This window comes from Amblyomma americanum, chromosome 7, assembly GCF_052857255.1.
Source record: "Amblyomma americanum isolate KBUSLIRL-KWMA chromosome 7, ASM5285725v1, whole genome shotgun sequence".
In the NCBI taxonomy this organism is placed as follows: domain Eukaryota; kingdom Metazoa; phylum Arthropoda; class Arachnida; order Ixodida; family Ixodidae; genus Amblyomma; species Amblyomma americanum.
In genome coordinates, this window is record NC_135503.1 from 119,752,946 (window position 1) to 119,768,526 (window position 15,581).

At 47.7% G+C, this 15,581-nt stretch overlaps 1 protein-coding gene across 1 annotated transcript in view; it reads left to right on the forward strand.

Annotated features, from left to right (window-relative positions):
• LOC144098024 (uncharacterized) overlaps positions 1 to 15,581 on the forward strand; it is a 187,155-nt gene that overhangs the window by 165,248 nt on the left and 6,326 nt on the right. The window contains exons 13-14 of the mRNA XM_077630595.1: positions 10,121 to 10,345; positions 12,770 to 12,856. Of these exons, the coding sequence (XP_077486721.1) occupies positions 10,121 to 10,345; positions 12,770 to 12,856 (312 nt within the window). The remainder of the gene's footprint in view (positions 1 to 10,120; positions 10,346 to 12,769; positions 12,857 to 15,581) is intronic.

Genomic DNA, 15,581 nt, shown 5'->3' on the forward strand with positions numbered 1-15,581 from the left:
TCGAACGCCACCTCGACGCCGGCTACCGGACCCATACAGCGCCGCAGCCGCACCGAACCAACCGTGAGCACGAACGCCGACCACTAACACTAGAACGCTAGTAGTAGACGCGGGTAGCAGTGTTCCCAGGTCGTGTGTATTTAAAGTCTGTGTTTTGTGCTAGTTTTGTTAGTTCATGTTTTAGTGTGTGTGTCACGTAGGGCGTATTAAATGTGCGTCTGTTTGGGTCACCTGTCGCCTAGTTTCGGTCCGAGTGTTCTCCGGGGGAGGGAGGGGAGATCCGTGACAACGTTTGAGACTTTATGATGTTATTAGTCCTATTCAGTTACGGCAACCAATGAAGTGAAGCAGAATTTTATATGACAGTGAGTACTTATTTATGTCCGCCAGAGCGCAGCAATTGCGCTACAAAGAAAATGTGTGCAGATTTCCTATGGAATTCGCAGTTTAAAAATTTGTCGCCGTCCGGGTTTTTATTTTTTTAAATTTAGGATAATACTGCCAGCCTGAGCGTCAGCTTTAAGATGGAGTCGGCGTACACGACATACATAACATGCAGAGCATTTCTTGCAGGGGATCATAACAGATGCCAAAGACAAACCAGCAGACGCTAGCGAGCTGTAAGTCAGGTGTAAAGCAAAACAACATATGGCAGGGTAAAGGAAAACACATGATAAATTAGAATAAAGGCAATGCAACATGACTGCACGGTATGAACCATAGAAATGAAGGCCAGTAGCAATACGTTGAACATACTCCAATATTCAGGACATCGATATCAGCAACCAAGGGAAAGTGTCCGTGCGGGCCAATCGCAGTACCAAATAAGGTAAGCAGGGCGGCTGCCAAACGGCAGGGCGAGTCACAACTGATGAAGAGTTGAATGCGAGCTGCGCTTTTATTTTTGATGACAACTCTGCCTCTACCAATTAACAGTTGGTAGGAACAACTGGTTGGAACAGTGCAGAAGGCGTTTGCATAATTTGCATTGCTCGAAAACAAATTAATGGCTACAAAGGATGGAGCAGTGATGACGTCTGATGTTTCAGTTACAAAAATCAAGAAAAAAAATCAAATTTTGGTGTACTGCATCACATTCTACACTGAAATACCTTAGTTTGGGAGAAGAGAGCGATGAAGAGAGAGCTGAAAGATGAGAATGCACACCTCAAGCCCTTACTTTGATATGAGTCGCTAGCTTTCCGATCTTGCAGTCTTCAACAAAAAAAGACGGCTGTCGAAAGAAAAGGGCAGCAATAGCTGCAAAAAATAGTATATCTGGCGGTCCTTTTTTGCGGAGCATCGAGTGTTCTAGATGCCGACAGTGGAAAGGCATTCATGGTCGACCCTGTACTGGAGATTTCGCATCACAGACAAAAATCCCCTTCGCAGTACACTTTCTTACCGCCACCTTAAAGGGTTTCACGCAACGGCTGAACAATGTGCTCGTGGACCTATCAAGGTATATGCAGAGTGGTAGCGTAATATGCATGCACGCCTACACGTTCAGAAAGCATAAAGGTTTATGGCGCGCAGTCAGAACCCTGTTCCAAATGAATCGAGAGCTAAGCAATGACGTCTAAATTGAAAAAAGGCCACAACCGTCTGGAGGACGTTGATGTAACGAGCGTTAGCTTTATTGGCCATGCGTACAATCAAAGTTTTTCTCCACCCAACTGGGCCAGTGAAGAAAACCCTGAGCGATTCGGAATAGTAACATAGCTTTTCCACCTAGCAGATCGATCGACGCCTAGCGCCATCTATCAGAGAAATTACGATGCACGTCTACCCATTGTGGAGTAACACCCCCTCAAGATACAACCCGAACAGAATCTGCTTCGTTTGGGGGTCAAGGTGGGCCTATAGTTCGGCTTGCGGTGCGATATGGTAAGCTTCAATTAGTGATTGCATGAATGCAATTTTTGTCGAATATATTAATTGTGGTTTTGTTTTTATCCCACAACCCTAAGGGTTTGATTTACCTACGAAATTTTGTACACAACTGTCCCAGGATGGGTTCTCCTTGTTGTCCGTGTATATATAGCGCAACGAATGTATACATATATAAGTATGTTTAGGCAATAAAATGAAAAAAATAATGGCCTCTCCCCCATACTGCTTATAGGATATTTTTGGGGGAGACCGGGTGAGGGGGAAGGAATGGGAGGGCGCTACCAATTTTAATTGCAGCTATCTTGGATTCGAAAATCTGAAACTATGCCGCCATTTTGTTCCCTGACGTCATAATCACGTAGATCCACCTCTGTGCACCACATCCGACCGTGACGTCATCTTTGGCACGCGGCAGGTGGTTGTTTCTACAATGCTATTGTAGATGTCGCTACAAGTATCAACGCGAGACGTGCTGGAGCTTCCCATTGTTACGTCTAACGCAAGACTACTCGCCCTTGGTATGACGAACACATATCAAGAGCATAAATTAGCCCATCTTACTAGTCAAACACAGCGATGGGCACAAACCGAATCACGGCTACGACATTTAACCCACCTCCAAATTCAACACACGAACACAGAACAAGAACGATACCGAATCCCGGAATTATGGCGTTGGGCCCTCGACGTCAGTCCCCTGCCATGAAATGTAACTTCGGCGGACCATCAGGGCCATCGCACAGCCCGGGCGGAGGCCATAAATCGATATTACCAATCTAAACCTGGAGTATTCTAAGTAGATGCTACCAGACCACATCACGAGAGCTGGTACACAGCGGTCATAATACATAATAACCACATCATTAACTGGCTCCCGTTCCGCGCCCCGGACATCACACACGCTGAAGAAATAGCTATAGCATTAGCTTCAGCGAACTCAAAATCTAAATACATTATCACGGACTCGTATGAGGCATGCAGATACATATTACAGAGTTATGCACCCTATCTGGCCACGGACATCTATCAAAGATCCATCCGGCATACTGACCCTCCACATAAACATGTGGTGTGGGCACCGGCTCACCAAAGGGCCACAGGGAACGAAGCTGCAGACGCGTTTACGAACCGGGATGTCCCCAGACCCCGCACTGGTCAACCACCTTGTGAGGAGCCCACACCCATGACTTTTAAAGAAACACTTACCAAATACCGTTTAGAACATCAAGGCTTACCGCCCCTGGTCAAGGATCTGAGCAAATCAGAAGAACTAATTGTAATCCGCATTTTCACTAACACTTATCGAAATCTTGCGATCCTAAAATTTTTTGCTCCTAGCATAGACAGTACCTGCCCACTCTGCGATGCAGAGCAGGCTGATACCTATCACATGTCATGAGCTTGTCCCTCCAGCCCCAACGCTGCCCCAACCACCAGCATAACAAAGGAGGCGTTGGAAGCTTCCGTGCACAACTGCGCTGACCTTACGACCCTTCGTGGCCTGGTCAGCCGGGCTCGAGCTGCAGCTGCATGGTCCGCCGATTAGGCAACCAACTCCGTCTCTTCTCAACTCACCTTCGTTTTGTAAATAAAGTTTTTCTGACTGACTGACTGCTGATTTCTAGTTACTGCCACAGATGGTGCTGTGATTAAAGGTTGTAGCAGACCCCACCAAATCTCGAAACGTGATGAGTAAGAGCTAACACTCTTAAAATCAAGACGTGCCTAGCTAAGTGGTTTCTAGCGCGAAAAGAAATTCTCGAACGACTCGAGGTTCAGCTGGACACATTAGACAAGGACGAAAAAGGAAGACACGACGAGTACAGACTACCGGTGCTATAATTCGATAGCCAGCGCTCCTTGTTTTTTATTTCGTGTTCGTCCCATATGCCGCGCTCGATCTAAAGGTGTTAAGGTATAAACAGACCGAAATTTATTTTAATGTCCTAAAGGTACAGTTGTAGGTACAGTAATCGGCCGGTGTTTTGGCGCTGTTATTGAGCACCCGAGTTCGCGACCAATTAAAGGACAGAATCTTGTCAACAGTGCCAAGTTCTATTCAAAGTCATAATTTATGAGTTGGAATTAAACGCAACACACAAGACTCGGAGTAGTGACAAAACTTTAGATCGCTAAGCTAACCCACGAGAAAAGTTTAACATTTGCGCGCGCAGAGAACGAGCGACTTGCTAGCCATGCATTAATGGCGTAAGAGTGCTGCAAATAGCGGTGTACTACCTCGTGAAGTTGTGGCTGCGTTTTAGCATACATGAAGGACTGACATTTTGGTCATTCAGAGAAAAAGAAATACAATCAAGCGCTCACAAAACGAGAAAGCAGGGGATGGTAATAATAATAATAATAATATTAATTGGTTTTTGGGGGAAAGGAAATGACGCAGTATCTCTCATATATCGTTGGACACCTGAACCGCGCCCTAAGGGAAGGGTAAAGGAGGGAGTGAAAGAAGAAAGGAAGAGAGAGGTGTTGTAGTGGAGGGCTCCGGAATAATTTCGACCACCTGGGGATCTTTAACGTGCACTGACATCGCACAGCACACGGGCGCCTTAGCGTTTTTCCTCCATAAAAACGCAGCCGCCGTGGTCGGGTTCAAACTCGGGAACTCCGGATCAGTAGTCGAGCGCCCTAACCACTGAGCCACCGCGGTGGTGCAGGGGATGGTATTGGAAAGTGAAAAAATGTGAATATTGAGCTTGCGGTAACATAGGAAATGTTCAAACAAGCAATAGATCTACGAGCTTACCGAGGAAGATTTCAATAAAACAAGAGATATTCTTAAAAAGTACTTTGTGCCTGACACGCATATAGAATTAGCACCTGAGCATCGGATATTTTTCAATGGAAGCAGACTATGACATGTGATATATAGCAGTCACTTCTGTGATCTGTTATAATAAGAGTATCGCAGTATCGCGTCCTGATAAGAATGAAAAACTTCAGTGTGAACAAAAGCATTTTCAATCGCACTTTAGTACTGAGCAGCATGTAAGCAGTGCAAAAGATCAACCCAGCAGTCACTTCGTATTTGCAAGAAATACGGCTATAGATTTCTCCGATCCTAGCGTTTCTTCACCACGAACACAAATAATTCAGATGCATTGTTCCACTCCGTACATTCAATAAAGCACAAAAACTCAGCTTTCTTCAGGCACCAGAAAATTAACAGAATTCACTACAAACATGTGCTTTCGTACACGCTACCAAGAAATCTGACACCTCTACCGAGACGTTCTAAGACAGCTTTCTTGTGGGTATAGGCACTCAGGGACAACGGCACACCACAGTACCAAAGCGATCGTAACATCCTGCGATTCCAATGTGAGGCCAGCGAAGCTGTTCTCTTTGTGACGCTTTCTTACGGAGCACCAGTTATTCGCGTGCTGGGCGCTCTTCGTCTCGACCGAAATACCGTCTTCCCGATGGCAGGTATGGTAAAAAAAAAACTGGCGGCTTTCTTAACCACATTGCTAAAAAAGAAAATGCGGCAGCATTTGTAAGTTATCTCACCTCCCGAAATTCCAAAGGACCCCAAAAACTTTCCTAGGAAGTCCCCCGAGATTACGATGAGTTTGTTTGAATTAATGGGTGCATAAGGTGGATTAGTGAACATTATTGCGTTGATGATGGTGGAATAGTGGATCGGGTTAGTATAATCTGATATGATGATCCAGTGGAAGTTACTCGAACATAGTAGTGCTGAGATTTCCAAATTTGGCGGTGCTTATGATATCACGACCCTCTCGACCAATCAGGCAATTTTGCTACGGAGAAACCCGGTTGGTTTTGCCAAACGACACCCTCAATGCTATCGCATTCCAAGTGTGCACACGCAGCCGACGAGAACCTAGCACGAGGAGAAAAACTAACCAAGCTCTAGAAATTAACGCTGGTAAAAAGAGAGCAGCAGCCCGCAACGAAGCCACGAGGTGGCGAGATACGTCAGCTAGGCCGGCTGGTAGCGAAAAGCAAGGATGGCGTAAGAGCCGCTGCCATTTGCCCGCTGCCTGGAGGGAACGCGAACATATACGTTTGTTGAATAAAAACAGTGTTACACTTTCCAACCGTATGTACATAACAGCTTTAAAACCACAAACTAGAATTGTGTTTTATATGATTATACATCCCAAATGTGCAAGGAATTGTCTTCTTCCTACTTTTGTTTTCTTCTCACTTGGTTACAGCGCTTCAGATATAGAGCACTAACTGATGTTGCAGGCGCCTTAATCCAGGCTTAATTTGAGCTCCGCCTTCGTGACCCATGTAAATACTGTCAAGGAACGTCGTCACTGAATGTGGTAAAGTAGGCGGGTTCGTGGACGCCACGAACCGGATGTGGATGGAGTGACCCTGAACGCGGACATTATAGACTTCAGCAGCGCATTGAAGCCACCCGTAAACTGGCCAAAATGCGGATTAAATATCAACGATGCAGGAGCATGTAGAAACATCATTTTCAATATAGGAATGCGTAGCCAGTCTGAAGACTGTTTACCGAATCCCATTCGAAGGAGAGGGGTCAGGCATATGGTTTTAACCTACATTTTTGGCCGTAAAGCGCTGTGCAGCGCGTGGAGAATATTTGGTTCGTTGTTTCAAACGGCTTTTAGAAAATCTTACACTGTGTGTTTCAAGTTGTGCCTCACGTAGTCTGCTCAAAACTTTATTCCGAACTGTGGGGCTCGTCAGTCAACATATGTGCCTGTAAACAATTCATTTCTGAATGTGGGGGCTCGCAATGGCTCAGTGATCATGGAGCTGGGCAGCTCACCCAGAAGACGCGGGTTCGATCTCGGCCGCGGTGGTCAAATTCGATGGAGGTGAAATTCTAGAGACCCGTGTACTGTGCTATGTCAGTGCAGGTTACCCAGGGGGTCGAAATTTTCAGAGCCCTTCAGTACAGCGTACCTCATAGCCTCGGTCGCTTTGGGACGCTAAATCTCCATAAACTAAACTAATTTCTGAATTATTATGGAGCTTGCTCTTTAGACACGTGGTTAGTACATTTCAAGCATGAAATACGTTTGGCTCCCATTCTCGGAAACATGAGATGAACATCGTCCCAAAAGTGCAGCAAAAGTGATACTGAATCTTAATACTTACGTAAGGCAGAACTTTCCGAAAGATTCCGAACTCTTCTGCCAAAATGGTGTCATAACAGAAAAGGAAAATCTCCGACGGCAGTCAAACTGCCGTCAAGAGTGCAGTGCGATAGCTTTAGAGATCTCTCCCGCGCAAGTACTCCTTCTCGTTCATAAATTCACCCATCCCGGAAAGTCCTCGTGTTATTATTCGCGCAGAGGTGCAGCGGTTAACTGATTCACCACTGCCGTGGCAGATGGATATTTTAAACGCAGCCACCAGTGGGGCTTGTCAGACACAGGTTGCTCTTCCCAAGCTTCTTTAACACTCATTTTTGCACACATAGTTCTTCAATAGCCTATATATGTATATCTCGACCACTGAGCAGATGCACAATTTCACGCTGTTGCAACTAGCAATCCCGTTGAATTTATTTGTGGTAATTTAATTACCACCTACTTTTTAGTGGCACGGATGGGCGAATGCCGGCTTTTCTCTTCAATGGGATGTCTAAAACTCCCCAGTGCCCCGAGTATGGTTTGCACCAAATCTGCCATGAATACAGGAGCTTCCTTTCCATACACATGTAACCACTCGGATAGAGGAAAGTGTTGGCCGAGTGGTTATATTAACTAAATGCCGGACGCGGCAGCGAAGGTCTCGCCCGGCATTCACTTCATATCCGCCTGGACGCTGCTTCTGCGCACAAGGCAAGGCGGGACATAACGTGCCACGTGACACGTTAGCCACCAAGTGCTTTCGCACTACTGTGCTCCCCGGCAACATGGCTATCGAATGACGGTTAGAACGTTTAGAATTAGTTGCGCCTCAGCAGCCTCAGCGACGAGCGTAATCGATTTTTCAAAATATTTAATACTTATGTTACTATTGCTAACGGCCAGCTAAGTCTTTTTTTCACATATAGGTGCATAAAAACGAAAGTTGAAACGTGATTTATTAAAATATATTCTTCGAGCTTTCTTATTACAATCATTCAACCGTGCCTTGACGTCCGCCACCACTCGTGTAAGTGGGCCGCAAAAGCCACTTTTGTGGAGTTGTGGAGTTATACACACATCGAAAGTGTGTGGTTTGTGGTCAGACTGGCGTGAGCGCCCGTACCGCTTCCCCCCCCCCCCATACACACAGGCGCTCACACGCACACACACGCACGAAAACACACACACACACACACACACACACACACACACACACACACACACACACACACACACACACACACACACACACACACACACACACACACACACACACACACACACACACACACACACACACGCACACGCACACGCACACCTGATGTGTCACCGAAGACGTTTGGTAATTTTATAAAATTGACCTTTTGATTGCCGTGTTCTTCAGTACAGTATTGCAAACGCTGTATTAGATCGATTTCAGCTAGGCGTGTAAACTAGCATGCTGGTAACCTTAAGTATAATAGTTAACTTTTGAACTTTAACAGTTAGGCTCTTCACTTATTTGGACTTAAGAGTAATATCACCGTGAGTAATGTCCATATCAATTTTTAGATTTTCGAAATCAAGATTCATGTCGCTGCTTTGGCACAAGGAGTTTTGGGTCCACCCACAGAGGAACGCAGCAGCACTAAGACACACTCCTCCACGGACAGACTGGACCCAGCACTGGCGGCGCATGCTCTGAAACAGCACGTGTCACACTCGCTGCCTGATGACGCCCGCTGTCAGGCGCGGCTCCCAGCGATGCTCTGCTCCTGGGTTTCGGTTCGGTGCGCGAAAACGGTCCATATTATTTGCTCTGCAGCTCCGGCGAGAAAGTCGTCTTGGAAAATCTAAAACTGCTATCAACGTCAGCAATGGTGAGGTACAAATCTCTCTAATAATTAAATTTATTTCTTTCATTTTAGATAGTTACCAAGTTATTTATACATCTAAGGCCTTTTTGATGGCCACCACAGATGGCAATATAGTACCGCAGAAAACGCTCATTTAACAAAAAAGCCTATCTTTAAAATTTACTCAGTGTGGTAAGTGGTATATAGGCGCAGTGCGGTGTATGAAATATTTGAGGCAACATATTTGCAGCGCCTTTGTGCATCCGTATCTTGTGTGCGCTGTTGTGGGGTTGTACATTTTCTTGCTTGCAAATATCCATACGGAAGTTGCAGTTTCATTAAAAATAACTGCGAAAAATATCAGACACAACGTTTAAGAGAGTCCATGTGTTACGGGAAATGTTGCTGATGATTGTTTTAAAACAAAATTTGGGAAAGAAAGAGCGTCTAATGATGAAAGATTTTGAGAACCTCTTGCGCACTACGTAATATTTACATGCACAATGTAAAACAAGAGATAAAATGTGCTGTACTATTGTGTTTAGTGTAATTGATACTGTACAAATTCAGCACCTTAGCTCTGATTGGCTCCCGCAGCGCCGACTTGAAAAGACCTCTGCGCCGTTAATTGTTAGAGCACGAGGTAGTTACTAAGCGCTAGCGCTACAGATGAGCGAAAGTGGTAAATAAAATTATGCGCATAAATTTCACCGAAATGTAGGAATTACACTTATGCGAGTAGAGTGAGATTTTACATTTGCGATGCACCCCGTTGTGTAAGAGGGACAGTAGAATCTGGCAAGGGCAAGGTGCGTTACGGCACCAGAGAGGTTAAGTCGCTCCTTGTTCATGTTTCATTTGCGCGGCGTGCATTTGTAAATATTAGCACCCTTACCTAATATCAGGGGTCGATAAGACATAAAATGGGGGCATATAAACGTAAATTAGGAAGACTGGCCCATAGAGAACATGTGTCGCTCTTTGGGATGTCCTTCGCAAGCTGTACCGGTTCTAACTTCTCTGGAAGCACACATTTTGTTGTGCATATTGCTTCGTTCACTTGTAATCGAAGCCTCCATCTGCAGACAATGAGGACTGTGTTATGATGATTTGGTGATTTTATTTCGATCGTACTAAGTTTATACTTCTGGCTGTGGACGCTTGTTCAGTTCATCTGATTTCACCTTTTGACGGCCTTACTACTGAAAATATTATTGAATAGCATAACATAAGGACTGCAGTGCAGCAGAGGCGAATCCACTGACAAGTTGACCCTGGTGTTTCGTGATGCAGGCGTTCCGAACAGAAAGTCAGATGGGTGCGGACAAAAGCGTGGCGGCGCCACCGGAGCTCGCGCACGCCCTGTACGCTCTGGAGACGTCTGCCCCGATCAACACCAGTGCCCTCTTCCAAGGGTTGCGCACCAACCTGCTGGACGAGAGCAAACTGTCGCTGCTCAAGACCATCATGGGCCTACCGCTGGCAGCTCTCGGGGCATCGGAGGTGCAGAAAGTCAAGGCATGTCCTCTCCCTTTCGCTCTCGACCGGCAGTTCGAGCTGCGCTGTGGGCTAGAACGGCTTTCTTACAGTAATAAACGGCACAAGTTCCGTATTCAGCCAGCAAGAGGTTTTGAGGCCGTATGACATTCAAACGCTTATTATTACAAAAACTGTCCGGCGTTTGCGTTGCCGCGTCAAACGTCGGTTGGCAGGACGCATTGTGTAGAGACGGAATCCCGCTCCCACCACTGGGAGAGATGAGGAAGACGGAAAAATGAAAATTCTTTTTGAGGACTCCTCAATCACGCCGACTCAGTGAAAGAGATACCGCGCGCAGGGCTGCTAAATAATTTGAACCATCTTAACGTGTGCTGACACCGCACATCACACGACCATCTCTTTGCCTTTCGCCTCCTTCGACACGCGGCCGTTGCGGCCGAGGTGGAATTCGGGAATCCCGCCTCACGAGCCGAGTGCTGTTCAGCCTTCGCGGCGGGCGCAGAGAGAAGAGATGGCGGAGAGGCGACGGGTGGCGATAGGTAGACCGCAGTCGCCAATCAATGTCCAGTGGGGAAGAGCGGAACAGGGCATATGGCTTGTAACACTGTGACTGCTGAATAGGATAGGGAGAATGGAGCGGGGGCGGCGTGAGTGTATCACCTCATCCGCCACACTCACGGCCAAACACAAATGCTAACTCATACTGTGCCGCATGAATCGAATTATTGGTACGCGGATTTTTGCCAATAATTTATTTATGAAATACTGCAGGCATTGTTCCCAAGTAAGAGCTAGAGGCAAGCGTGAAAACAAAAATATGTCTACCGCATGCACATACAAAATAACAAGAAGCCAGTTTTCGGTCTCAGCTAAAAAATACGATTTATAATGTCCTAAAACGCAACCGTTTATCCTCAGCATGAGCATCACTTTCATTTTGCAGCTGGGCTACTCCAACATGCGAACATTTGTCATCATTGATTACTTTCTGCAGTGATTTTCAAGTCTAGGCCTGAGATTCTGTTACACGCAACTGCATAGTTGCAGGCTGAGAACAACAACACACTCGAATGCAATTTTACAGCACCATTGATATTGAGAAACACATGTAGGTAATTTGAAAGTGCTTACCGGCGTTCAGACCTCCAAGCATGCAGTGAATTTTTCCGGGAGAACCTGCTTTGTCCTGGCAGCCCTGATGACACGGCTGCTGTAAGTGATTTGTCTCGCGACCGAACGTCGGTCAGTCATCTGTTCCTTTATTATAACATTATCAAATGAGGTGCCGCCTACAGCCATTCAGCCTCAACCTTAAGTTGAACCCGTTCATTCTTACTTCTTGGGCACCTAGCTTTAAATGCATTATTCAAATGGGAGCTAAATTACCTTTCTTTGGGGCGGTTTTCAATTGGCTGTGCTGGACCATATTTCACCCTTTCGATAATGCTTAACAGGTTATGTTGGTGTATAAAAAACTGAAATAAACAGAAATTGGTGGGTACTGTGCCACCGGCCGCACGAGCTATTCCTCCTGGTTTAATCACAAACGGCATGTCATAGTGACGATGTTAGCCTCAGTATGTTAAACCAGAGATCTGTGGTATCCGTTAAGCTGATATGGCTGAGCCAACTGAAGCCAAACTAGGCGCTGCTCGTAATTATACTTCCCTTTTATGGAAGCTTTGCGGTGTCTTTCCTAGGCGTATGTACTGGCAGCCGCATCGAAGACGGGTTTCTTAAGAATGTGTCTACAGTGCACATGGAACACTGTTAACAAGTTCAAGGGACGCTGAACTGTAGTTTTGGGGAACAAACGGAACATGTTAAAAGGAGATTCAATGAACCTTTAATTAAACTTATAAGTTTTTTATACGCTTTCTCAGTGAGATAAGACGACCAAGAAGAATGCTCTTGGGTTTTGCTAGCAGTCTCAGTGCTCCTAGAATTCTGCGCTGTTCAGTAAAATTCGCTGTTCGTATCGGAAGCCACAAGGACACGATGGTCTGAGCTTTCAGGGTGGTCGATGATGCGCACTGTGAGCCGCTTTCGTTTTCGCGCATCAACATTTGAAGTGAAGCAATGCGGCGCATTATCCCCGAAGGGGCATTCAGTTTTTTTTCTCATCTACCTGACTCAAGCACAGTGGCAGTAGAAGTGGTTGGGAGTAAAAAAAATCCACACCCCTCGTTAGGGGGACACCAACAAATTGCTTTTGCCCGGAGACTCCAAATGTTCTAACGTTCTGTTTTCAGTCTTTCATATCTAAGATAGCTATTTCTGAAATTGGAGAGATTGTGAATGACAAGCAGTTTGCACAGACAGCAGCCCTGGTGACACAGCAAGTCTACGCGCCATTTCTAACGGAGGTTCGCTTGAAGCGTGGTTTAGCAGTGAGGTATTTTCCTGAAGCTGGGCCATGACGTGGAGCCTTCTCTCGCGCAGGTGAACGCCGAGAACCTAGCCTATTGGTTGCAGAACACCTCAAACGCCCTGCAGGCTACCACAGTGGCAATATCTCCTCCTAAGCAGGCAAGCGTCTTTTCAGCAATAATTTTGTCAACGATAGCGATGTGCCAATCAAGATCTTTGGTACCTCATTCCTTAAGCCACCGCGGTGACTGAGTGGTTATGGCACTTGGCTGCCGGCCCGAAAGACACGGGTTTGATCCCGGCCACGGCGGTCGAATTTCGATGGAGGCGAAATTCTAGAGGCCCGTGTGCTGTGCGATGTCAGTGCACGTTAAAGAACCCCAGGTGGTCGAAATCTCCGGAGCCCTTCACGACGGCGTCTCTCATAGCCTGAGTTGCTTTGGGACGTTAAACCCTTATAAACTATAAACTAAACCTCATTCCTTAGGGTGACAACTGCTAAGAAAAAGGAATGGGCTTTTGGGCAGAACGGGCTACGAACTTATAGCTCAAGAACGGCTTTTTAAATGTTGAATGACGTGTATTATGCCCACAAACCCTTCACAAGAAGAAAAAAAAACGATATATAATGTGGCGCAAACCACTGACAAAAGGAAAAGCAGTTCTGTGTTCAAAGGTATGTACATGCAAGCATACATGCTTCGTCATTCGAAAGAAGCAGATACAGGCAGTGGATATTTGCTAACTATTCCTAGTTTATTGTGCTGTTGTCTACTGGCTGGCAGTACTCGCACTCAACCGAAGCGTCCACTACCGAAGCGTGGCCTTGCGGTAGGGCATCGGCCTTGATCGCATTCGGGAGATGCCGGGTTCTATCCCCAGTGCCGCCGGGTACCCACCGGTTTTTATAGGGTACAAGATTTCCCCCGGCTTGGTGCTCGGCTCTTCTGGGTGAGATGCTTGGGAAAACGGTTTTCACCACAGTTGCTCTGACGGGTCAGCGATAAGTTCCGCCATCAACAACGTTAAATCCGCCTTGTGCGGTACAAGCTCATTTGTGGCCCTTCTCCATTTTAAACGGTTCTCGCTTCCAAGCCCACAAGGACGGTATTTTAAGGCGCAGGCTCCTTCGCCAAGCCATGTAGTCCTGACAAGCCGAGCACCAGGCCTGGCCATACCTAGTACCCATTTTGAGGGAAGCGGTGGGTAGCCGGCCGGCAGTGGGAGTCGAACCCACCACCTCCCGAAGCCGAGGGGGGTGCTGGAGAGTGAAATAATAACTTTATAATTTCTCCTTATGTTGCTTTGTTAAAGCACAATAATTTCACTTTCTGTTTAAACGTGTGCTACATATATTTGTTGTACTTTATATTGCCACGCTACTGACTTTCTGCCGGCGCCACCTGGAGGTCGAACTGTGTTCCCGAGCGCGTGGCCGAACGTCTTCTTTGTCCGGAACGAGCGCGGCGGTGTTGGCAAACCTCGCCAGAGTGAACAGCTTTGTTCTCTGTATTTTCGCCGGTGACATTTTTGGTGGAGCCGTGCTGGGTATCATCCCATGTACGCTGACCGGGACGATAGCCCTGACGCTTCTCCCCGACGAGCAGACGCCACACCTGTCCACAAAGCGAGCCGTCGCCTGCGAGGCCTGCAACCCGAATTTGAGCCACTCACGATTCCTGCTCGGGCCATGACTTCCGCCACTGGCAGCCAGACAGGTCAGTCCTTCGGCAGTGCCCCGCCGTTCGTCTTTCTTGCACCTCGGTCACCACCATCCTTCCACGGCGACCGGTTCGAGGATGTAGAAGATTGGTTGGCCGGTTTTGACCGTGTGGCCGCGTTCAACCAATGGGACGACGAGCGAAAGCTGCTGAACGTGTACTTCGCACTGCAAGACTCGGCGAAAACGTGGTTCGAGAACCACGAGGCGTCCTTCTCTAACTGGGCAGCTTTTCGCCGCGAGGTGCTCGCCACGTTCAGTACGAGCGAGCGAAAGGAGAATGCCGAACTTGCCCTTCGCTCCAGGTCACAGCAGTCCAACGAGAGCGTGGCCATGTTTATTGAGGACATGACCCGCCTCTTCAATCGGGCCGACCCAGCCATGCCCGAAGCTACAAAGGTGAGGCACCTTATGCGTGGGGTAAAGGAGCAGCTGTTCGCTGGCCTCATGCGCGACCCTCCGAGAACTGTCGCCGCCTTTGCCAAGGAAGCGACGACCATAGAACGTTCCTTGCAGGAACGGAGTGCCCAATACGGCCGTCAGGCAAATGTAGCGGCCGCTCAGTACTGCACGTCCTTGCCAGGCCCCGGGGATGAGGCGCTGCGAGCGCTTGTGCGGAGCATTGTCCGCGAAGAACTGCGACACCTCCACTTGAGTGCTCCGTCAGAAAGCGTACCTTCGACAGGCGATGTTCTCCGTGACGAAATCCGGCGAGCGGTGCAGCCACCCCCAGCACCCCTTTCGGAGCCGCACGTAATGTCCTACAGCGATGCCCTGCGCCGACCTGCCTCGGCGCCGCAAGCGTTTCGCCCCGTTGCCGGACAACCACCACCCCATCATTACGTGCGTCCCATCGAGCAGCAGCAGGACCCGTGCCCTCCATTCCGCAAAGCGTACGTGTGGCGAACGTCCAACGATCGTCCGCTCTGCTACCACTGCGGGGAGCCCGGCCATGTTCTGCGGAATTGCCCGTACCGGCGGATGGGTCTGAGAGGATTCCCACCGGACGCGCCTCGACCGCGCTATGGTGAAAGACCGCGGGACATAGAGGAGTACCTGAACTCTCAAGTGCCGCCCCCGACCTCACAGCGGCGACAGTCGCGATCGCCATCCCCGAGGTGCTTTGCTACGCCCAGTCGGCCCTCAACCTCCGGTCAGTTCGGA